Genomic DNA, 26,186 nt, shown 5'->3' on the forward strand with positions numbered 1-26,186 from the left:
ATCTCCTTTCTCCAGACACGTTAGGCTTTCCTCCTGTCAGTGTTCTTTATCCAGACATGTTAGGCTTTCCTCCCGTCAGTGTTCTTTATCCAGACAGGTTAGGCTTTCCTCCTGTCAGTGATCTTTATCCAGAAGGGCTTTCCTCCTATCCGTGATCTTTATCCAGACAGGTTAGGCTTTCCTCCTGTCAGTGATCTTTATCCAGAAGGGCTTTCCTCCTGTCAGTGATCTTTATCCAGAAGGGCTTTCCTCCTATCAGTGATCTTTATCCAGAAGGGCTTTCCTCCTGTCAGTGACCTTTATCCAGACAGGTTAGGCTTTCCTCCTCTCAGTGATCTTTATCCAGACAGGTTAGGCTTTCCTACTGTCAGTGATCTTTATCCAGACAGGTTAGGCGTTCCTCCTGTCAGTGATCTTTATCCAGACAGGTTAGGCTTTCCTCCTGTCAGTGATCTTTATCCAGACAGGTTAGGCCTTCCTCCTCTCAGTGATCTTTATCCAGACAGGTTAGGCTTTCCTCCTGTCAGTGATCTTTATCCAGACAGGTTAGGCCTTCCTCCTCTCAGTGATCTTTATCCAGACAGGTTAGGCTTTCCTCCTGTCAGTGATTTTTATCCAGACAGGTTAGGCTTTCCTGCTGGTACATTTAAATGGTGAATAAAGGTGACCGTGATTATTTTCCTCGTCCTGTTACTTAGTGGAGATTCTCCTGACCAAGATGTTACTGAAAACAGTCAAGACGAGCCTCGACAGTATCACACAAATTATTCAGAGAGTAACACTGATCAATATGCTTCAAAAATGTCCATTTTGTTTTCATGAAATAGCTCAATGTAAATACACCAACTGTATTCTCTTTCACTTTATTGAATGATACCAGAACAGCGTAGATCACTTTCAATCACTTTCATTCTAACAGAAACAACATGTCAAAGCACAACCCATCCAAGGATCGGCCCGATACAACACATCCAAGTTCAGTCTCTGTCAAGGAGTTAAGTACATAGGCACACGTATTGTATGTGTGGAGGCTAGAAGAAGTACAAGGTTGAGGGATGATATATCTGATGTTTGCCCATCTTTGTCTTGCTTGTCAGGAATGGGAACACCCACCTCAAGTGAAAATAAATATATATAAAATATAAAGGAACAATTAGAGAAGGAGACTGAGGGGCGATCTGTGATGTTGACAGATATCTCCATGAACAATCCTGACTTCTAAATATGCCTCCCTCAGAATCAAGACAAAAGCATATTTTTAACATTCTGAATATAGAACAGAGCAAATTGTCTTCCTTACTTGGATGAGTGGCAATATGTTCTAGGAAATTGCAATCCTCTTCTTCACACAAAAGCAACACATTTATTATTGTGCGAGTTGAAAATAGGTTTTCAAACTAAAAGTATGTAACATCTGGTGTATGGTGCTAATTGTAGAAGACATCGTTGTTGTTCAACTCTGTGGAAGTTTGAAGGTTTAACGTGGAAGTCAGACTGGAACGTCTTTATTTCTTTCTGTTTCCGCCGCCGGACAGAATCATCACCATCCTCATGAAGATGTTCAGCGTGTCCATGTAGATCCCCATGCACCTACAGGACAGGATAACACCACAGAGCACCAACTGTCAGTTTCATATATCACTATACAAGACAGGATAAACACCACAGAGCACCAACCATCAGTTTCATATCACTATACAAGACAGGATAAACACCACAGAGCACCAACCATCAGTTTCATATCACTATACAAGACAGGATAAACACCACAGAGCACCAACCATCAGTTTCATATATCACTATACAAGACAGGATAAACACCACAGAGCACCAATCGTCAGTTTCATATATCACTATACAAGACAGGATAAACACCACTAGGTCAGAATTATACTGTATAAATGGTATTTAGTATAACATCCTACTGAATCATAATGGTAATTAGTGTAGTAGGACAGTATACTGTATAGTAGGCCAAAATTATACTGTATCAATGGTATTTAGTATAATATACTGTATCATAATGTATTTAGTATATTAGGACTGCATCATAATGGTATTGACAGTATTATACTACATCAAAATGGTATTGACAGTATTATACTGCATCAAAATGGTATTGACAGTATTATACTGCATCAAAATGGTATTGACAGTATTATACTGCATCATAATGGTATTGACAGTATTATACTGCATCAAAATGGTATTGACAGTATTATACTGCATCATAATGGTATTGACAGTATTATACTGCATCAAAATGGTATTGACAGTATTATACTGCATCAAAATGGTATTGACAGTATTATACTGCATCAAAATGGTATTGACAGTATTATACTGCATCAAAATGGTATTGACAGTATTATACTGCATCAAAATGGTATTGACAGTATTATACTGCATCAAAATGGTATTGACAGTATTATACTGCATCAAAATGGTATTGACAGTATTATACTGCATCAAAATGGTATTGACAGTATTATACTGCATCAAAATGGTATTGACAGTATTATACTGCATCATAATGGTATTGACAGTATTATACTGCATCATAATGGTATTGACAGTATTATACTGCATCAAAATGGTATTGACAGTATTATACTGCATCATAATGGTATTGACAGTATTATACTGCATCAAAATGGTATTGACAGTATTATACTGCTTGTTGACTATCTGTTTAAACAGTAAGGTACAGAACAGGACTAGTTGACTATCTGTTTAAACAGTAAGGTACAGAACAGGACTAGTTGACTATCTGTTTAAACAGTAAGGTACAGAACAGGACTAGTTCTCTATATCTGTTTGAACAGTAAGGTACAGAAATCAGACACAGCAGTAAAGATTACTCTGCAGACGTCACTTACGAGTTGATGGGGTCGTATTTCTGCATCCCGTACATGGGGTACGTCTCCGCCCGCTTGATGACCTTCTGGGTGTCGTAGAGCAGGAACAGGCTGAAGAGGACCAGACCCCCGTAGATAGCGATGGAGTACAGGCCTGCTCCCATCGCTGAGGTAGGGGGCAGGAACATTGAGCCTGGGGACAGAGAGAGTGGAGAGGACATTGTATTAACACCATGTCCTCAAGCTCAATTAATAACTGAGGGGAAATGACGTGTCACGGGTGTTTGTCAGCAGAGAGCCAGATCCTAAATAATGCTGTTTGAAAAAGAAGATACTCCTGAATACTCCACTAACAATTCACTGGGTTTGATGGAACAAAAGGTTACGGTTCAATACACTTCATTGATGTCTGTCCACCATGTTGTTTTTCATTGATAAACACTTTTAAAAAAGGCAATAACCATTTAGTTGTCCTCTAAAAGTATGATGTTTACATCCCTGCATTTTATGTTCCTTTGTGAATTGGACCATAATAAAATGCCTACTAACCGATGGTGGTGGTGGAGACCAGTGAAACCCACAGCCAGGGATATTGATCTAAAGATACTAACTGATGGAGGAGGTGGAGACCAGTGAAACCCACAGCCAGGGGTATTGATCTAAAGATACTAACCGATGGAGGAGGCGAAGACGACTCCGAAGCCCACCGCCAGGGGTATTGATCTAAAGATACTAACCGATGGAGGTGGAGACCAGTGAAACCCACAGCCAGGGTTATTGATCTAAAGATACTAACCGATGGAGGTGGAGACCAGTGAAACCCACGGCCAGGGTTATTGATCTAAAGATACTAACCGATGGAGATGGAGACCAGTGAAACCCACAGCCAGGGTTATTGATCTAAAGATACTAACCGATGGAGGTGGAGACCAGTGAAACCCACAGCCAGGGTTATTGATCTAAAGATACTAACTGATGGAGGTGGTGGAGACCAGTGAAACCCACGGCCAGGGTTATTGATCTAAAGATACTAACTGATGGAGGTGGAGACCAGTGAAACCCACAGCCAGGGGTATTGATCTAAAGATACTAACCGATGGAGGAGGCGAAGACGACTCCGAAGCCCACCGCTAGGGGTCCTCCCATGTTGAGGAACTTCTCACTGGGGGCACACATGGCCACGGTGGACAGACCCCCCACAATGCCCGCTGTGTACCAGGCTGCCCTCATCATCAGGGGCCCACCTAGCAGAGTCATGGGGGCTATGACCGCTCCCATCACACCTGGAAACACAGGGACAAATGGATTGGGTTAGTTTAAAAAAGGGACCATGTACGTACATCAAACATGAAAAAGCAGCAGATTTTAGCTACACAGCTATTTATCATCTGAGGTCCAAATAAAGAGGTTATATATATATATCACAAGATGTTCTATTTAAAGAAAACAGATCTGGTATTTAACAGTCTTCTCAGAATATTCTCACAGGCACAGCACCAGTGTCAGTAAGTACTAGAAAACCCTGTTCCATTCAAGTCAACTGCTGCTGCATAGTCAGGGTATTCTGAACCTTGATAGTACTGCCCTCTAGTGGTGAAAATAAGCAAGTGGGACGTTTCAATTGACAAACGCTTGATAAAGTGAGAAGGTAAAGCAGTCCAACACCTGCATGTAGCATCCAGGCTAGATGTTTGGCTCCTGGGCTCTGGTCATAAGAGATAGATCTGACCAGCATGCCTGCTCCAATCATGGCTGCAAAGGTAGCTCCAATAGCCTAGTGAAAAAAAATGACAAATGTCTATATTATTTCAACAACAAAAAAAATACCCACAGTGGCTATTGAAAAGTGTCTGGAAATCATTCACAATGATTTGAAAATCAGCACCAGATGTATCAACACAATGAGGTTAGGTGGGCCCTCAAACCACTACTTTCCTTTATATGGGTTAATAACATTCAGTGAATGCAGATATATTTTTAGTCATTAGCCCAGTGGCAATAATCATCGTAAATACTAATATTTCCTTGAAGGTAAACTCAGCGATATGACGTAGATGCAGAAAGTAAACAGCATAGTGGGTCAACAGCATAGTGGGTCAACAGCATAGTGAGTCAACAGCATAGTGGGTCAACAGCATAGTGGGTCAATTTCCACAACAACTAAAAGCGTTGAAGCGTGAGGCTCAACTTCTCTGCTGTTTTGGTCCCTTGGCTACCCCGCTGTAACAGCTTCTCTGCTGTTTTGGTCCCTTGGCTACCCCGCTGTAACAGCTTCTCTACTGTTTTGGTACCGTGGCTACCCTGCTGTAACCGCTTCTCTGCTGTTTTGGTACCGTGGCTACCCCGCTTAAACAGCTTCCCTGCTGTTTTGGTCCCGTGGCTACCCTGCTTAAACAGCTTCTCTGCTGTTTTGGTCCCGTGGCTACCCCGCTGTAACAGCTTCTCTGCTGTTTTGGTCCCTTGGCTACCCCGCTATAACAGCGTCTCTGCTGTTTTGGTGCCTTGGCTACCCGCTGTAACAGCTTCTCTGCTGTTTTGGTCCCGTGGCTACCCCGCTTAAACAACTTCCCTGCTGTTTTGGTCCCGTGGCTACCCTGCTTAAACAGCTTCTCTGCTGTTTTGGTCCCGTGGCTACCCCGCTGTAACAGCTTCTCTACTGTTTTGGTACCGTGGCTACCCTGCTGTAACCGCTTCTCTGCTGTTTTGGTACCGTGCCTACCCCGCTTAAACAGCTTCCCTGCTGTTTTGGTCCCGTGGCTACCCTGCTTAAACAGCTTCTCTGCTGTTTTGGTCCCGTGGCTACCCCGCTGTAACAGCTTCTCTGCTGTTTTGGTCCCTTGGCTACCCCGCTATAACAGCGTCTCTGCTGTTTTGGTGCCTTGGCTACCCGCTGTAACAGCTTCTCTGCTGTTTTGGTCCCGTGGCTACCCTGCTGTAACAGCTTCTCTGCTGTTTTGGTCCCTTGGCTACCCACTAACAGCTTCTCTGCTGTTTTGGTCCCGTGGCTACCCCGCTGTAACAGTGTAAAGCTAAATCTATGCAAATGGCAGATCTTTGTGTAACTGTGTGAGAGTGAAGTCTTGCATCTCGCTCATCTCAATATCTGCGGTGCTGCTCGTGACAACGTCATTTAGCTGAATCTACCTTTTAAAAACAAGCTGTCTTGACTGGTTTAATCCAGGTGAAATAATACAAGCTGTCTTGACTGGTTAAATCCAGGTGAAATAAAACAAGCTGTCTTGACTGGTTAAATCCAGGTGAAATAATACAAGCTGTCTTGACTGGTTTAATCCAGGTGAAATAATACAAGCTGTCTTGCCTGGTTAAATCCAGGTGAAATAATACAATGTGAATTACCAGCCAGGATCCTCTCATCATGACACCCATGAGGGCCGGGGTCCTGCTGACGGCTACAGCTGACAGAGCGGTCATCCCCACACTGCCTGCAAAGTACATGTAGGTCGAGTGAATCCTGTCCTTCACGTACTGGGGCCAGATACTGGAGGAGACACAGGGAAAATAAACATTTACAGAGGACAACACGTGTTGATATTAGAGGTCGACCAATTAATCGGAATGGCCGATTAATTAGGGCCGATTTTAAGTTTTCATAACAATGGGTATCTTGCATTTTTGGACACCGATCATGGCCGATTACATTGCACTCCACGAGGAGACTGCGTGGCAGGCTGACCACCTGTTATGCGAGTGCAGCAAGGAGCCAAGGTAAGTTGCTAGCTAGCATTAAACGTATCTTATAAAAAACAATCAATCTTAACATAATCACTAGTTAACGACACATGGTTGATGATATTACTAGTTTATCTAGCGTGTCCTGCTTTGCATACAATCGATGCGGTGCCTGTTACTTTCTCATCGAATCACAGCCTACTTCGCCAAACGGGTGATTTAACAAGCGCATTCGCGAAAAAAGCACCAATGATTACCTAACCATAAACATCAATGCCTTTCTTAAAATCAATACACAAGTATATATTTTTAAACCTGCATATGTAGTTAATATTGCCTGTTAACATGAATTTATTTTAACTAGGGAAATTGTGTCACTTCTCTTGCGTTCTGTGCAACAGAGTCAGGGTATGGTATATGCAGCGTCAGGGTATATGCAGCAGTTTGGGCCGCCTGGCTCATTGCGAACTAATTTGCCAGAATTTTACGTAATTAAGACATAACATTGATGGTTGTGCAATGTAACAGCAATATTTAGAGTTATGGATGCCACCCGTTAGATAAAATACGGAACGGTTCCGTATTTCACTGAAAGAATAAACATTTTGTTTTCGAAATTATAGTTTCTGGATTTGACCATATTAATGACCTAAGACTCGTATTTCTGTGTGTTATTATATTATAATTAAGTCTATGATTTGATAGAGCAGTCTGACTGAGCGATGGTGGGCACCAGCAGGCTCGTAAGCGTTCATTCAAACAGCACTTTACTGCGTTTGCCAGCAGCTCTTCACAATGCTTCAAGCATTGCGCTGTTTATGACTTCAAGCCTATCAACTCCAGAGATTAGGCTGGTGTAAACGATGTGAAATGGCTAGCTAGTTAGCGGGGTGCGCGATAATAGCGTTTCAAACGTCACTCGCTCTGAGTTTTTTTAGTAGTTGTTCCCCTTGCTCTGCATGGGTAACGCTGCTTCGAGGGTGGCTGTTGTCGATGTGCTCCTGGTTCGAGCCCAGGGAGGGGCGAGGAGAGGGACGGAAGCTATACTGTTACACTGGCAATACTAAAGTGCCTATAAGAACATCCAATAGTCAAAGGTATATGAAATACAAATGGTAGAGAGAGAAATAGTCCTATAATTCCTATAATAACTACAACCTAAAACTTCTTACCTGGGAATATTGAAGACTCATGTTAAAAGGAACCACCAGCTTTCATATGTTCTCATGTTCTGAGCAAGGAACTTAAACGTTAGCTTTCTTACATGGCACATATTGCACTTTTACTTCCTTCTCCAACACTGTGTTTTTGCATTATTTAAACCAATTTGTAAGTCGCTCTGGATAAGAGCGTCTGCTAAATGACTTAAATGTAAATGTAAATTGAACATGTTTCATTATTTATTTGAGACTAAATAGATTTTATTGTGTTCATTGAGTATTGCTGTAATTGTCATTATTACAAATAAATAAATAAATAAATATATAAACAAATTATTATAATTAAAAAAATATATATATAAAAAAAATGTTGGTCCTCCAATAATCTGTATCGGTGTTGAAAAATCCTAATCAGTCGACCTCTAGTTGATATACCTACATAATAGGTATGCACTATACTCAACCAGGAATCATTAGGGCTCTGAGTGCACTCTGTAGGGAATAGGGTGCCATTTGGGACACAGATAAAGTAACACTTTCCTTTGAGTTGTGGTGAAACCTATGGAACTACTCAGAAATAGCTGCAGTAATAACAATGACACATGTACTTGATACCGGTTGAATTGTTAAACCACTGTAACTTCATGTGATAATACCAGTACAACACACTACCATGTGATAATACCAGTACAACACACTACCATGTGATAATACCAGTACAACACACTACCATGTGATAATACCAGTACAACACACTACCATGTGATAATACCAGTACAACACACTACCATGTGATAATACCAGTACAACACACTACCATGTGATAATACCAGTACAACACACTACCATGTGATAATACCAGTACAACACACTACCATGTGATAATACCAGTACAACACACTACCATGTGATAATACCAGTACAACACACTACCATGTGATAATACCAGTACAACACACTACCATGTGATAATACCAGTACAACACACTACCATGTGATAATACCAGTACAACACACTACCATGTGATAATACCAGTACAACACACTACCATGTGATAATACCAGTACAACACACTACCATGTGATAATACCAGTACAACACACTACCATGTGATAATACCAGTACAACACACTACCATGTGATAATACCAGTACAACACACTACCATGTGATAATACCAGTACAACACACTACCATGTGATAATACCAGTACAACACACTACCATGTGATAATACCAGTACAACACACTACCATGTGATAATACCAGTACAACACACACACACTACCATGTGATAATACCAGTACAACACACTACCATGTGATAATACCAGTACAACACACTACCATGTGATAATACCAGTACAACACACTACCATGTGATAATACCAGTACAACACACACACACTACCATGTGATAATACCAGTACAACACACACACACACACACACACTACCATGTGATAATACCAGTACAACACACACACACACACACTACCATGTGATAATACCAGTACAACACACACACACACACTACCATGTGATAATACCAGTACAACACACACACACACACTACCATGTGATAATACCAGTACAACACACACACACACACTACCATGTGATAATACCAGTACAACACACACACACACACACACTACCATGTGATAATACCAGTACAACACACAAACACACACACACTACCATGTGATAATACCAGTACAACACACACACACACACTACCATGTAATAATACCAGTACAACACACACACACACACACTACCATGTGATAATACCAGTACAACACACACACACACACTACCATGTGATAATACCAGTACAACACACACACACACACTACCATGTGATAATACCAGTACAACACACACACACACACTACCATGTGATAATACCAGTACAACACACACACACACACTACCATGTGATAATACCAGTACAACACACACACACACTACCATGTGATAATACCAGTACAACACACACACACACTACCACCATGTGATAATACCAGTACAACACACACACACACTACCACCATGTGATAATACCAGTACAACACACACACACACTACCACCATGTGATAATACCAGTACAACACACACACACACTACCACCATGTGATAATACCAGTACAACACACACACACTACCATGTGATAATACCAGTACAACACACACACACTACCATGTGATAATACCAGTACAACACACACACACACACACACACACTACCATGTGATAATACCAGTACAACACACACACACACTACCATGTGATAATACCAGTACAACACACACACACACTACCATGTGATAATACCAGTACAACACACACACACACACACTACCATGTGATAATACCAGTACAACACACACACACACACACACTACCATGTGATAATACCAGTACAACACACACACACACACACACTACCATGTGATAATACCAGTACAACACACACTACCACCATGTGATAATACCAGTACAACACACACACACACTACCATGTGATAATACCAGTACAACACACACACACACTACCATGTGATAATACCAGTACAACACACACACACACTACCATGTGATAATACCAGTACAACACACACACACACTACCATGTGATAATACCAGTACAAAACACACTACCACCATGTGATAATACCAGTACAACACACACACACACTACCACCATGTGATAATACCAGTACAACACACACTACCACCATGTGATAATACCAGTACAACACACACTACCACCATGTGATAATACCAGTACAACACACACTACCACCATGTGATAATACCAGTACAACACACACTACCACCATGTGATAATACCAGTACAACACACACTACCACCATGTGATAATACCAGTACAACACACACTACCACCATGTGATAATACCAGTACAACACACACACACTACCATGTGATAATACCAGTACAACACACACACACTACCATGTGATAATACCAGTACAACACACACACACTACCATGTGATAATACCAGTACAACACACACACACTACCATGTGATAATACCAGTACAACACACACACACACTACCATGTGATAATACCAGTACAACACACACACACACTACCATGTGATAATACCAGTACAACACACACACACACTACCATGTGATAATACCAGTACAACACACACACACACTACCATGTGATAATACCAGTACAACACACACACACTACCATGTGATAATACCAGTACAACACACACACACTACCATGTGATAATACCAGTACAACACACACACACACTACCATGTGATAATACCAGTACAACACACACACACACTACCATGTGATAATACCAGTACAACACACACACACACTACCATGTGATAATACCAGTACAACACACACACACACTACCATGTGATAATACCAGTACAACACACACACACACTACCATGTGATAATACCAGTACAACACACACTACCAATGGAAGCATCAGCACTTACACAGCCCTCTCGATGGCACCGATCTCATTGGACATGCCTAGTCCGTAGTAGCACAGAGCTCCCAGGCCTACAGCAGCCCCTCCAGCCAGGAACATCCTGCCCATGGAATCCACTGAGGGAATACATAGCACACATACAGCAGTTAAAACCTGCTGCTGACCAGCACAATGTGCTGACTTCATGATGTAACTGTGAGGGGTGTGAGATGGGCCTGTTTTTACATGACAGGTCCATCACTCTCCTGCCCCCCCTAGCAAGCAGACGTGTGTGTTGCGAGGTGACATTTATTTAAAAGTGGTTTAGTAAGTCAATGTATTCACTTCTGATGGCAGTATCAGTGGCTGGCTCGAACGCGGCCTGTTGGAGCTGGTCCTTGGCCGTTTTCCCACGACGGAACCCAAATCTGGATTTGGTGGAATAGCCCTGATGAAAGAGGAAAATAAAGCTTAAATATAACACATAAGCAGTTATTATTACGGCATGTTGACCTACAATTGAAGACATACAAATTGTCCACAGGTAGGGTCTTTCAAAGAAAAACAAGTCGATGTCCGTAGCCCCGCAGAAATCTTATTACCATAATAAATAAATAAATAAATAAATTATTTCCCCAAAAATATATATATATATATTTTTTTTTTCTTTCTTTCATCGCCATAAAAATGTGTCAGTTTAAGCTAGAGATGTACGGGTTATCTGTTTATCCATGTATGAAGTTGTTATTCAATGTGGTTCTATGGGCTAATAGCAGTAAGGCTCAATTCAAATTATATATTATATAATTGTTTTTGATATCTTAAGGGTCCTAAAACTCAATGAAATAGCTAAATGATCCATGGTATGACCATGTTAAAACAACGCCATATGTTAGCTTAGTAGAACCCCCCCCCCCCCGTAATGCATTCACTATTGTATAAAACTGATCCATTTATCATCATCATCATCAGCTGTACTGGCACGGCTCTAGTCATTACCTGTGTCCCATAATGTGCCTGCATACAGGACCAGGCTAATAATGACTAGCCAACTTTAATTAGCATGACCTTGCAGGGCTTGGCATTCAGGTCAATTTGCCAGTGGCACACCGCGCCAGTACCAACGGAAAACTACTGTCCTGAATTAAAAGAATACCGGCACAGAAAGCAAATCTTTAATTTGCAGGCTGAGCAAGTAGCCTATCTATACACAATTTTTTTTAAATTTCAACTTGGAAATATCATATTTACATTGACTGTTTAGAACCATCTCAAAAATAGTTTTATTGTTAGAAATTTTGAACAGTCAGTCTACAGATGTAGGGCCCTATAAAATCTGTGTTATTTTTTAGGTAAATTTAGTTCCCCCAGTTTAGTTTTTCTAGGTTTCCTAGTTTTCACTCTCAAATCCCACTTTTTAGAGAAAAACTAAAAACAATGGATGTTCTAAGTCAACAATGCTTAAACCACATCAGGAGACCACTTTTGGAGGTCTGGGAACTAATATATACAGTGGGGAGAACAAGTATTTGATACACTGCCGATTTTGCAGGTTTTCCTACTTACAAAGCATGTAGAGGTCTGTAATTTTTATCATAGGTACACTTCAACTGTGAGAGACGGAATCTAAAACAAAAATCCAGAAAATCACATTGTATGATTTTTAAATAATTAATTTGCATTTTATTGCATGACATAAGTATTTGATCACCTACCAACCAGTAAGAATTCCGGCTCTCACAGACCTGTTAGTTTTTCTTTAAGAAGCCCTCCTGTTCTCCACTCATTACCTGTATTAACTGCACCTGTTTGAACTCGTTACCTGTATAAAAGACACCTGTCCACACACAATCAAACAGATTCCAACCTCTCCACAATGGCCAAGACCAGAGAGCTGTGTAAGGACATCAGGGATAAAATTGTAGACCTGCACAAGGCTGGGATGGGCTACAGGACAATAGGCAAGCAGCTTGGTGAGAAGGAAACAACTGTTGGCGCAATTATTAGAAAATGGAAGAAGTTCAAGATGACGGTCAATCACCCTCGGTCTGGGGCTCCATGCAAGATTTCACCTCGTGGGGCATCAATGATCATGAGGAAGGTGAGGGATCAGCCCAGAACTACACGGCAGGACCTGGTCAATGACCTGAAGAGAGCTGGGACCACAGTCTCAAAGAAAACCATTAGTAACACACTACGCCGTCATGGATTAAAATCCTGCAGCGCACGCATAGTCCCCCTGCTTAAGCCAGTGCATGTCCAGGCCTGTCTGAAGTTTGCCAATGACCATCTGGATGATCCAAAGGAGGAATGGGAGAAGGTCATGTGGTCTGATGAGACAAAAATAGAGCTTTTTGGTCTAACTCCACTCGCCGTGTTTGGAGGAAGAAGAAGTATGAGTACAACCCCAAGAACACCATCCCAACCGTGAAGCATGGAGGTGGAAACATCATTCTTTGGGGATGCTTTTCTGCAAAGGGGACAGGACGACTGCACCGTATTGAGGGGAGGATGGATGGGGCCATGTATCGCGAGATCTTGGCCAACAACCTCCTTCCCTCAGTAAGAGCATTGAAGATGGGTCGTGGCTGGGTCTTCCAGCATGACAACGACACGAAGCACACAGCCATGGCAACTAAGGAGTGGCTCCGTAAGAAGCATCTCAAGGTCCTGGAGTGGCCTAGCCAGTCTCCAGACCTGAACCCAATAGAAAATCTTTGGAGGGAGCTGAAAGTCCATATTGCCCAGCGACAGCCCCGAAACCTGAAGGATCTGGAGAAGATCTGTAGGGAGGAGTGGGCCAAAATCCCTGCTGCAGTGTGTGCAAACCTAGTCAAGAACTACAGGAAACGTATGATCTCTGTAATTGCAAACAAAGGTTTCTGTACCAAATATTAAGTTCTGCTTTTCTGATGTATCAAATACTTATGTCATGCAATAAAATGCAAATTAATTACTTAAAAATCATACAATGTGATTTTCTGGATTTTTGTTTTAGATTCCGTCTCTCATAGTTGAAGTGTACCTATGATAAAAATTACAGACCTCTACATGCTTTGTAAGTAGGAAAACCTGCAAAATCGGCAGTGTATCAAATACTTGTTCTCCCCACTGTATATATATATATATTTGGCAGATGTAGTTGCCCTTTAGTTCAATTGCGAGCCTAGCAAGAAAACGGCGCTGCAATGGATAGTGGCTTACAGTTTACAGGCTCTTAACCGATTTACAGGCTCTTGACCGATTCTTCCATTTTGTGTATTTTTTGGGGGCTTTGATTGTAACTTTTTTTATACAGCGTTTCCTATGACCGAAAAGAGCTTCTGGACATCAGATTTCCACATCAGTCACCGGCTTCATTAATACAGTTGAAGTCGGAAGTTTACATACACCTTCGCCAAATACATTTAAACTCAGTTTTTCACAATTCCTGACATTTAATCCTAGTAAACATTCCCTGTCTTAGGTCAGTTAGGATCATCACTTTCTTTTAAGATTGTGAAATGTCAGAATAATAGTAGAGAATGATTTATTTCAGCTTTTATTCAGAAGTTTTCATACACTCAATTAGTATATGGTAGCATTGCCTTTAAATTGTTTAACTTGGGTCAAACGTTTTGTGTAGCCTTCCACAAGCTTCCCACAATAAGTTGGGTGAGTTTTTGCCCATTCCTCCTGACAGAGCTGATGTAACTGAGTCAGGTTTGTAGGCCTCCTTGCTCGCACACGCTTTTTCAGTTCTGCCCACAAAGTTTATATAGGATTGAGGTCAGGGCTTTGTGATGGCCACTCCAATACCATGACTTTGTTGTCCTTAAGCCATTTTGCCACAACTTTGGAAGTATGCTTGGAGTCATTGTCCATTTGGAAGACCCATTTTAACTTCCTGACTGATGTCTTGAGATGTTGCTTCAATATATCTACATAATTTCCCTTCAAGATGCCATCTATTTTGTGAAATGCACCAGACCCTCCTGCAGCAAAGCACCCCCACAACATAATGCTGCCACCCCCATGCTTCACGGTTGGGATGGTGTTCTTCGGCTTGCAAGCATCCCCCTTTTTCCTCCAAACATAACAATGGTCATTATGGCCAAACAGTATCCTTATTGTTTCATCAGACCAGAGGACATTTCTCCAAAAAGTACAACCTTTGTACCCATGTGCAGCTGCAAACCGTAGTCTGGCTTTTTTATGCCGGTTTTGGAGTAGTGGCTTCTTCCTTGCTGAGCGGCATTTAAGGTTATGTTGATATAGGACTCGTTTTACTGTGAAAATAGATACTTTGTACCCGTTTCCTCCAGCATCTTCACAAGGTCCATTGCTGTTGTTCTGGGACCGATTTGCACTTTTCGCACCAAAGAACGTTCATCTCTAGGAGACAGAACTCGTCTCCTTCCTGAGCGGTATGACGGCTGTGTGGTCCCATGGTGTTTATACTTGCGTACTATTGTTTGTACAGATGAACGTGATACCTTCAGGAGTTTGGAAATTGCCCCCAAGGACGAACCAGACTTGTGGAGGTCTACAATTTGTCAATAGTTTATAGAGACACCTTTTGCAGCAAATACAGCTCCAAGTCTCTTGGGGTATGTCTCTATAAGCCTGGCACATCTAGCCACAGGGATTTTTGCCCATTCTTCAAGGCAAAACTGCTCCAGCTCCTTCAAGATGGATGAGTTCCGCTGATGTACAGCAATCTTTAAGTCATACCACAGATTCTCAAATGGATTGAAATCTGGGCTTTGACTAGGCCATTCCAAGACATTTAAAATGTTTCCCCCGTCCCAGTGTCAAATCTCTTGAAGACAAACAGGTTTCCCTCAAGAATTTCTCTGTATTTAGCGCCATTCATCATTCCTTCAATTCTAACAAGCTTCCCAGTCCCTGCAGATGAAAAACATGGGGATGGGGATGGTGTTCTCGGGGTGATGAGACGTGTTGGGTTTGCGCCAGACACAGTGTTTCCTTGATGGCCAAAAAAACTCAATTTTAGTCTCATCTGACCAGAGTACCTTCTTCCATATTTTTGTATAGTCTCCCACATGTCTTTTGGCAAACACCAAATATGTTCGGTTATTTTTTTCTGGACACTCTTCCATAAAGCCCAGCTCTGTGGAGTGTACGGCTTAAAAGTGGTCCTATGCACATATACTCCAATCTCTGCTGTGGAGCTTTGCAGTTCCTTCAGGGTTATTTTTTGTCTCTTTGTTGCCTCTCTGATTAATGCCCTCCTTGCCTGGTCCGTGAGTTTTGGTGGGCGGCCCTCTCTTGGCAGGTTTGTTGTGGTGCCATATTCCTTCCATATTTTAATAATGGATTTAATGGTGCTCCGTGGGATGTTCAAAGTTTAGGATTTTTTCACCTCCCTCTGCAACTGGATCCTGGACTTCCTAACAGGCCGCCCCCAGGTGGTGAGGGTAGGCAACAACACATCCACCAAACTGACACTGAAGATAGGGGCCCCTCAGGGGTGCGTGCATAGTCCCCTCCTGTACTCCCTGTTCACCCATGACAGCATGGCCACGCATAGCTCCAACACCATCATTAAGTTTGCTCAGCTCCCCCTCGGGAGGCTGAAAAGACTTGGTATGGGCCCTCAGATTCTCAAGAAGTTCTATAGCTGCACCATTGAGAGCATATTGATTGGCTGCATCACCGCTTGGTATGGAAACTGCTTGGCATCTGACCGTAAGGCGCTACAGAGGGTAGTGCACACTGCCCAGTACATCCCTGGGGCCAAGACCCGTGCCATCCAGGACATCTATACCAGGCGGTGTCAGAGGAAGAACCTAAAAGTTGTCAAAGATTCCAGCCACCCAAGTCATACTGTTCTCTCTGCTACCACACGGCAAGCGGTACCAGTGTACCAAATCTGGAACCAACAGGATCCTGAACAGCTTCTACCCCCAAGCCATACGACTGGTAATAAATGAACCAATAGCTACCCAGACTAACTCTTGACTCATCACATTCGCTGATGTTATTGTCTATTATCTATCCTGTTGCCTAGTAACTTAATCCCTACTTATATGTACATATCTACATCACTACCTCATAACCCTGCACATCGACTCGGTACCGGTAACACGTGTATATAGACAAGATATCGTTCCTAGTTTTACTATTTTTATTTTCCTCTCTGCATTGTTGGGAAGGGCCCATAAGTAAGCATTTCACTGGTATTCTACACAAAGCATGTGACAAATAACATTTGATTTAAAGACCCTGAGACATGCCAGCTGAAACATGACATGCTAAAGACCCTGAGACATGCCAGCTGAAACATGACATGCTAAAGACCCTGAGACATGCCAGCTGAAACATGACATGCTAAAGACCCTGAGACATGCCAGCTGAAACATGACATGCTAAAGACCCTGAGACATGCCAGCTGAAACATGACATGCTAAAGACCCTGAGACATGCCAGCTGAAACATGACATGCTAAAGACCCTGAGACATGCCAGCTGAAACATGACATGCTAAAGACCCTGAGACATGCCAGCTGAAACATGACATGCTAAAGACCCTGAGACATGCCAGCTGAAACATGACATACTAAAGACCCTGAGACATGCCAGCTGAAACATGACATACTAAAGACCCTGAGACATGCCAGCTGAAACATGACATACCAAAGACCCTGAGACATGCCAGCTGAAACATGACATACTAAAGACCCTGAGACATGCCAGCTGAAACATGACATACTAAAGACCCTGAGACATGCCAGCTGAAACATGACATACCGAAGACCCTGAGACATGCCAGCTGAAACATGACATACCAAAGACCCTGAGACATGCCAGCTGAAACATGACATGCTAAAGACCCTGAGACATGCCAGCTGAAACATGACATACTAAAGACCCTGAGACATGCCAGCTGAAACATGACATACTAAAGACCCTGAGACATGCCAGCTGAAACATGACATGCTAAAGACCCTGAGACATGCCAGCTGAAACATGACATGCTAAAGACCCTGAGACATGCCAGCTGAAACATGACATACTAAAGACCCTGAGACATGCCAGCTGAAACATGACATACTAAAGACCCTGAGACATGCCAGCTGAAACATGACATACCAAAGACCCTGAGACATGCCAGCTGAAACATGACATACTAAAGACCCTGAGACATGCCAGCTGAAACATGACATACTAAAGACCCTGAGACATGCCAGCTGAAACATGACATACCGAAGACCCTGAGACATGCCAGCTGAAACATGACATACCAAAGACCCTGAGACATGCCAGCTGAAACATGACATGCTAAAGACCCTGAGACATGCCAGCTGAAACATGACATACTAAAGACCCTGAGACATGCCAGCTGAAACATGACATACTAAAGACCCTGAGACATGCCAGCTGAAACATGACATACTAAAGACCCTGAGACATGCCAGCTGAAACATGACATACTAAAGACCCTGAGACATGCCAGCTGAAACATGACATGCTAAAGACCCTGAGACATGCCAGCTGAAACATGACATGCTAAAGACCCTGAGACATGCCAGCTGAAACATGACATACTAAAGACCCTGAGACATGCCAGCTGAAACATGACATGCTAAAGACCCTGAGACATGCCAGCTGAAACATGACATGCTAAAGACCCTGAGACATGCCAGCTGAAATATGACATGCTAAAGACCCTGAGACATGCCAGCTGAAACATGACATGCTAAAGACCCTGAGACATGCCAGCTGAAACATGACATACTAAAGACACTGAGACATGCCAGCTGAAACATGACATGCTAAAGACCCCGAGACATGCCAGCTGAAACATGACATGCTAAAGACCCTGAGACATGCCAGCTGAAACATGACATACTAAAGACCCTGAGACATCCCAGCTGAAACATGACATACTAAAGACCCTGAGACATCCCAGCTGAAACATGACATACTAAAGACCCTGAGGCAAAGAAGGGGGCATTGGAGGGTGCCAACACGTGACAGAGACAATACCAGAGAAAATATGAAAAAACACACACCTCCAAAACAAGCTACACTGACTGACATATCCAAATATTTGCCGCCTTAGGAGAGATTCAAGATCTCATTGAGCCTGTGCCAGCATTGTGACTGCATGGGAATGTGTGTGACGTGAAGTAGCTATAGAAACCGTCACGCTTTGGGGTTTGTGTTATTGAAGAGTAACATCGACTGCTAACAAAAGCCTTTAGCAACGTTCACTTGAACAGCGCGTGATGACTGAAGATTCACTTTGGACCAACATTTTGGAATATCTGGTTCCCATTGCTGTTTGAATAAACCTTGATTTTAAAAAATCTAATTGTGAACCAAAAAGTACTGTGTCCAGAACATTTTTTTTTTAAATAAATAAATAATAATTGGCAACCTAGCGACCAAAAAAAGAAAATTAGTGTCGCACTGCCAAGTCAAATGAAAGTGTTTTGGTCGTAGTTTTGAGCTCTGACTGGTAAAGTGTGTCTTATTCAACTTCTCTGTCAGGGATGACTGTACCTGATGAGGCTTAAGCGAGTGTATGTGTGTGTGTATGTGTGTGTGTATGTGTGTGCGTGTGTGTGTGCGTGTGTTTGTTAGGGATGGGGAAGAGTAATTGTGTACCCGAATAGACATCCAAACTAAATCTTTAACCAGAGATCCATTTTGTTCTTTAAATACTGCAAAACTATTGGATATAGAAATACATTGTTTTGACTCTAGCGTTCCATTGGTACACGTACATTTACGGGACAAAAAACAAAGAAAACCAAGCCAAGCATCCCACAGTTCTTCTCCCTAAATTCCCTTTCCCCTCGGTGTCTCACTCATTCAACGGTGTTTCCCTCTAAACACGCGAAATAAATGCCTATAAAAACTAATCTAACTGATTCTACATCTGCATTGCTTGTCGTTTGGGGTTTTAGGCTGAGTTTCTGTATAGCAACTTCGTGACATCTGATGTAAAAAGGGCTTCATAAACACATTTTTAAATAATACATTTTCATTTAAAATGTTACATAGAATTTATCCTGTGAAACATGTTTTGGAAAGATTCAAGCTGACTAATGTGATTTCTGTGGAATGGAGAAGGAGACCATTTTGCATTTGTTTTTTGCCTGTATTTATAGTAGAATATTTTGGATTGACATACAGAATTTTGTTACAAAAAAAATAGGACCGGTTGTACGATTTAATGGTTTTGATATAATGATTTGTTTCAGAAATTCTGACATAAAGATGTAGTATATTTAATTCACCTGCTAATAATACTAGGTAAATTCCATATTCACAAATGCAAAGGGTCTAATTCAAAACCTAACTTTTTTCACTTTATAAATGAATTTAAACAATATTGCACTACTTTAACTAAAATGAAAAACAAAAAGGCAATTAAAACTTGTATTATTAATGAATATGATTTGTTTGTTTAGGATTCCTGGCAATATAAATAGTTTGTATGTATGCTTGTTTGCATGTGACTATTCCTCTTTTGTTTGTTGATATTTGTTAAATATTAATAAAAAATACATTTGATCGATACATTTAATTGATCCACAAGTTAAATAAATGTCAACATCATTATCACAAACTCAAACTGGACTGGTTGACTGAAGTAGGGAAATATGTGTTCCAGCAACAACCTGCAGGTTGGTAATAACTGCGTCCAGTCTATTTAGGCTACTTTGCGGTTGTCACTAGTTTCCACAGCCACAAAGTCCAAATTGGCTAAATAGCAAAAACTCATTAAAAAAAATACGTGCTTTTGGTCTTCGTTAGGGTTAGACATAAGGTTAGCAGTGCGGTTAAGGTTATGGTCTAGGGTTAGGTTGTCAAATTGTAGAAATAAGAGGGGTTTATGACTTTGTGGCTGTGGTAACTAGTGATGACCCTACTTTGTGAACTGCTAGTCCCCCCCTGGCCTTACGTTTTGGATTTCGCTTACCTGGAAGACCTTGTGTGTTTCATTCAGGGAATCACTGAACTGATCAATTGATTGGGAGTCCAATAGGGCGGCACACAATCGGCCCAGCGGTGTCCGGGTTTGGCCGTCATTGTAAATAAGAATTTGTTCTTAACTGACTTGCCCAGTTAAATAAAGGTTAAATAAAATAAATAAAAAGGTGTGGTGCCTAGTTGGAACAAAATCCTGCAGCGCGTAGGTAACAGGATTAACAGGATTGATTAGCAGGGTTATAGCCTAGGCCAGGGGTAAACAGACAGCTTTCACACTGAAAATATGCCAAAACATTAGATTTATAAAGAGCGTACTTTAAATCAGAATCATTAAGCCTAGACCTACTCACCAAACAGATGTCGTAGCCGTAATTCATCCCCATGCAGTGCTCAATGTGGAATTGCTAATCCATTTAGAAAATTCCAAAGTGCAGGTGGAATAAACTACATTGAACGGCTGTATATCGAAAAGAACAATTGTGTTTTGTAACCCTGAATTTAAAAAAAAATCTATTTACCAAATTGATCCCCGTTTCAAATGATCACTGAGTGCAACTGTTCCAGATGCGAGATGACGTCACACTATTCTGTTCTATTTTATTCTGTTATATTACAATGTTTTTTACTATAAAATAGATGTCTTGACTGATAAGGCCTCGAGAAATAAGAGCATAACGTCTGCTAAATTAACAAAACAAGGCAATACCATTGCACAGCCATAGGCTTCTACAAGCAAGCGCCACTTCTGAGATTACTGCCTTTTTGAATATTGTTGTTCCACAATACAATTTAACCAGTTGATATTACAGTTTCAATAAATTAACAAATTGTACTTGTCTTTTATTGCTTAAATTTGAGGCAATTTAGCAATTAGGATGTGTTGTCTGTACTGGTTATGATCAATAAGGCATTTTTACAAACTGTTGGCATATAGATAAATGTGCACATATGTTTTCCCCAGTGCAGGCCTTGTGTTCTAAAAATGCCTTATTTAATTTTAGTAAAAATGTGAGTGCTGGAACAGTCCAACAATGTCAAAAGCCCATCCCTGATGTGTTACCTGGTGGACCTTGAGGAGGGGCGGGCAGCTCTTCAGGGTGGAGCTCCTCAGGGCTGGAGAGCCCTGGGTCAACATAGGACGTAGCCCGGACACAGGGAGACTGCGCAGGTATGCTAGCCTCACCAACATGGTCATGATGAAGCTCTGGAATTACAATCGGAAAACAGCCCAATTTCTATCACCTGAAGCATGAGGTAAGCAGAGAGGAAATGGGTCTACAACAGACACAGTCTACAACAGACACACATTTGGAAACGTTCTGTTAGATATTTTGTCTCAAATTCCCCGTCATAATGACCAACTGTCCTGCCCACCGGCACAGTAAGTTGATTGAATTGTATTTAATATCTGGCTTCCCACTGACTGTTTTTGTGCAACCCAATACAATAGGGAGCACCGCTTGTCTATGTAAATACAACCGTGTGGCTAAAAGCAGCTAACTTTAGTTCACTAACTTGAAAACCAAATGTTGAATTGCATTGATTTCTACGTCGGGTATTAATGAGCGTTTGGATCAGGAAGGTTTCCTCTCACGACCTCAGCAAGCCAGAATGTCAAATACATAATATATTTTAACTTACTTTCCTTTTTAGGAATGTGATACAATATCTCTACAGGAAAGTATAATTACGTCAACTTTTCAAAGCGCTGGTAGTGAGTTCACATTTCTATCACCTGAAGCATGAGCACAATATGAAAATACAGGCAGGAGAAGCATGGATACTTGAACATAGGGTCAGGAGAAGCATGGATACTTGAACATAGGGTCAAGAGAAGCATGGATACTTGAAAATAGGGTCAGGAGAAGCATGGATACTTGAACATAGGGTCAGGAGAAGCATGGATACTTGAACATAGGGTCAGGAGAAGCATGGATACTTGAAAATACAGGCAGGAGAAGCATGGATACTTGAAAATAGGGTCAGGAGAAGCATGGATACTTGAAAATAGGGTCAGGAGAAGCATGGATACTTGAACATAGGGTCAGGAGAAGCATGGATACTTGAACATAGGGTCAGGAGAAGCATGGATACTTGAACATAGGGTCAGGAGAAGCATGGATACTTGAACATAGGGTCAGGAGAAGCATGGATACTTGAAAATACAGGCAGGAGAAGCATGGATACTTGAAAATACAGGCAGGAGAAGCATGGATACTTGAAAATACAGGCAGGAGAAGCATGGATACTTGAAAATACAGGCAGGAGAAGCATGGATACTTGAAAATACAGGCAGGAGAAGCATGGATACTTGAAAATACAGGCAGGAGAAGCATGGATACTTGAAAATACAGGCAGGAGAAGCATGGATACTTGAAAATACGGGCAGGAGAAGCATGGATACTTGTAGCAACATCGCCAGACTTCTGGGTACCCTTGCGAAACAGACCAAGCAGGCCAGGCCGGGGTTTGAGAAGTCAACGAGAGAAGTGAACAATTCTTCCTTAGTTGTTAACTTTCTCAATCTAAAAAGGCACAACCTACATCGGAGCCAATGTCTTCAGTAGTTGAACATGTTATTACTTCAACCTCGTAAAAGTGACAAACTGACACGTTTTCATTTTCTTCAAAAACAACTTTAAATCGAAGGAGTGCCTTTGATTTCATGGCCTACACATCCGCAGTTTGGCACGAGCCGATGACGTTTCTGCGTATGAGCTAATCAACGTCGCCATGATCTGGGATTTCTATTGAAAAAGCAGTCTCTGCCTGTCTCTATAGTGTAGGTCTTTGCTTGCAGAGTTCGTCCATGTGAATACATGGTTCTGCACAGGCCTCAGGTGATAGAACTATTAACTCAATACCAGCGCTCTGAAAAGTTTGAAATTCAACTTTCCTGTGGATATATTGTCTCACATCCCAACCTGCAAAAGGAGCAACCGCACAGACAACCGGTAAAGTAAGTTAAAATATAATTGTATTCAACATTCTGGCTTGTAGAGCTTGTGAGAAGAAATTTTCCAGACAAATATATGCCAATAATCTCAGACTGTGAACCAGAGGTATCACCACAGATAGAACAATGAGACAGATATTTTAAAGGATGTGTAAATATGAAGCATCCAGTTGGCGTTTCCACTCAATACCAAATATGGTGATGAGAGGATGTGGCCGGAATTTTCTCATCAATGAAATATTTGATCTCCATACAGTTCATTTCCAAAACTATGACTAATTTGCTCCCATTGGAAACGACAGTTTCTGGTCTATCTTGGGTTAGTTATAAAAAATCTTTGCTATCACAGTCATTGTCAGGCCACTAACTCGTTTTCTATAGGGAACAAAATATAAACAACATGTAAAGTGTTGCTCCCATGTTAAATGAGCTGAAAAAAAGATCCCAGGAATGTTTCATACCCACAAAAATGCTTACTTCTCTCAAATTTGGTGCTCAAATTTGTTTACATCCCTGTTAGTGAGCAGTTTTCCATTGTTTGGCATATCAAGAAGATGATTAAACAGCATGATCATTACAGGCATATCTTGTGCTGGGGACAAAAGGCCTCTCTAAAATGTGCAGTTTTGTCACACAACACAATGCCACAGATGTCTCAAGTTTAGGGAGCGTGCAATTGGCATGCTGACTGCAGAAATGTCCACAAGATCTGTTGCCAGAGAATGTAATGTTAATTTCTCTACCATAAGCCGCATCCAAAATCATTTTACAGAATTTGTCAGTAGTCCAACCGGCCTCAAAACCTCCGACTACATGTAACCACGCCGGCCCAGGACCTCCACATCCGGCTTCTTCACCTGCAGGATTGTCTGAGACCAGCCACCCGAACAGCTGAAGAAACCGAGGCGAATTTCTGTCTGTAATAATGCCCTTTTTTGTGGAAAAACTCATTCTGATTGGCTGGGCCTGGCTCCCTAATGGCTGTGCCCCTGCCCAGAAACTTGAAATCATTAGATTAGGGACTAATTTATTTATTTCAATTGACTGATTTCCTTATAAGAACTGTAACCCAGTCAAATCTTTTAATTGTTGCTTTTATATTTTTGTTCAGTATACAAAGGCGAGTGATAAACATAGCTAGATTACAAGCTGATCATTCTGGTTTTCATAACACAGCATGTTAGCTAACATTAGCTAACTACAGAATCCCAAAGCTTGGAAAAGTTAAATAACCAGGATCATGAACACAAAAGTACCAAACCTATCTTTCATAGTCATAAAAAATATATATTTGATTGAATTTGGCAGAGAATGTTCCTTGTTTTGTAACCATTGCGTAAGTCAGTTAATTTAGCAGCTTGCTCGCTATAGTAGCTAATCGCTGTTGTGAATCATATCGAGTTGACAAGTTAACCTCGTTTCCTCCTTGAACGCGTTGCTACAAATAGACATTGATTGATCATGTCAACAATAAAGCACAGTAATCCTACTTACAATGTTTAAAAGACAAGTCAAATCGCAATATATTACATACCAAGCGTGTAGCTAGATTTCTGTTCACCTTCCTTGAGATAAGTGCGCACTTCACTGACGTAATATGACGCAGTTTCGTGAACGTTCTGACCGATGTCATCATAATCAAGGGACGAATTTCAGTGAAATTATGTGACTTGTAGTTCTTCGGTCGTTTTTTATTTTATTTCTAGAGATTCTAAAGACGTGTAAAATTAATTCCAACAGGTGGCGGCACATCTTCATCCACCAAAAAGTGCTGCAACCTCTGCAAGTCAACTTTTTAGGATAGCATATCTTTCAGTTTCAACTTGCTTATGACTCTTTGGAAATCAAATTTGTTTTAAATGGGTCATTGTACATTTACGTTGATAGAGAAATACATGTTTACTGTGCGTGTAATGTTTACTGTCATTTCTGATTGTTTATTTAACTTTTATCTATTTCACTTGCTTTGGCAATGTAAACATATGTTTATCATGCCAATAAAGGTCTCTGAATTGAATTGAGAGAGGGAAAGATGAAGCGAGGGAGGCGAAAGCGAGCGAGACCGAGAAAGAGTGGCCCTCTATAATTCGGCTAT

General features: G+C 41.4%; 1 protein-coding gene across 1 annotated transcript; it reads right to left on the reverse strand.

The window, feature by feature from the left end:
* Positions 1–847: 847 nt before the first annotated feature.
* LOC139571561 (growth hormone-inducible transmembrane protein-like) lies at positions 848–25,742 on the reverse strand. The gene is made up of 9 exons (XM_071394547.1): positions 25,626–25,742; positions 22,196–22,339; positions 11,534–11,636; positions 11,214–11,325; positions 6,216–6,357; positions 4,524–4,632; positions 3,953–4,141; positions 2,880–3,051; positions 848–1,590 (listed from the first exon to the last, which is right to left on the reverse strand). The coding sequence occupies exons 1-9, from the start codon at positions 25,725–25,727 to the stop codon at positions 1,506–1,508; spliced, it is 1,158 nt and encodes a 385-aa protein (XP_071250648.1). The 5' UTR covers positions 25,728–25,742; the 3' UTR covers positions 848–1,505.
* Positions 25,743–26,186: the final 444 nt, after the last annotated feature.

This window comes from Salvelinus alpinus, chromosome 3 (genome assembly GCF_045679555.1).
Source record: "Salvelinus alpinus chromosome 3, SLU_Salpinus.1, whole genome shotgun sequence".
In the NCBI taxonomy this organism is placed as follows: domain Eukaryota; kingdom Metazoa; phylum Chordata; class Actinopteri; order Salmoniformes; family Salmonidae; genus Salvelinus; species Salvelinus alpinus.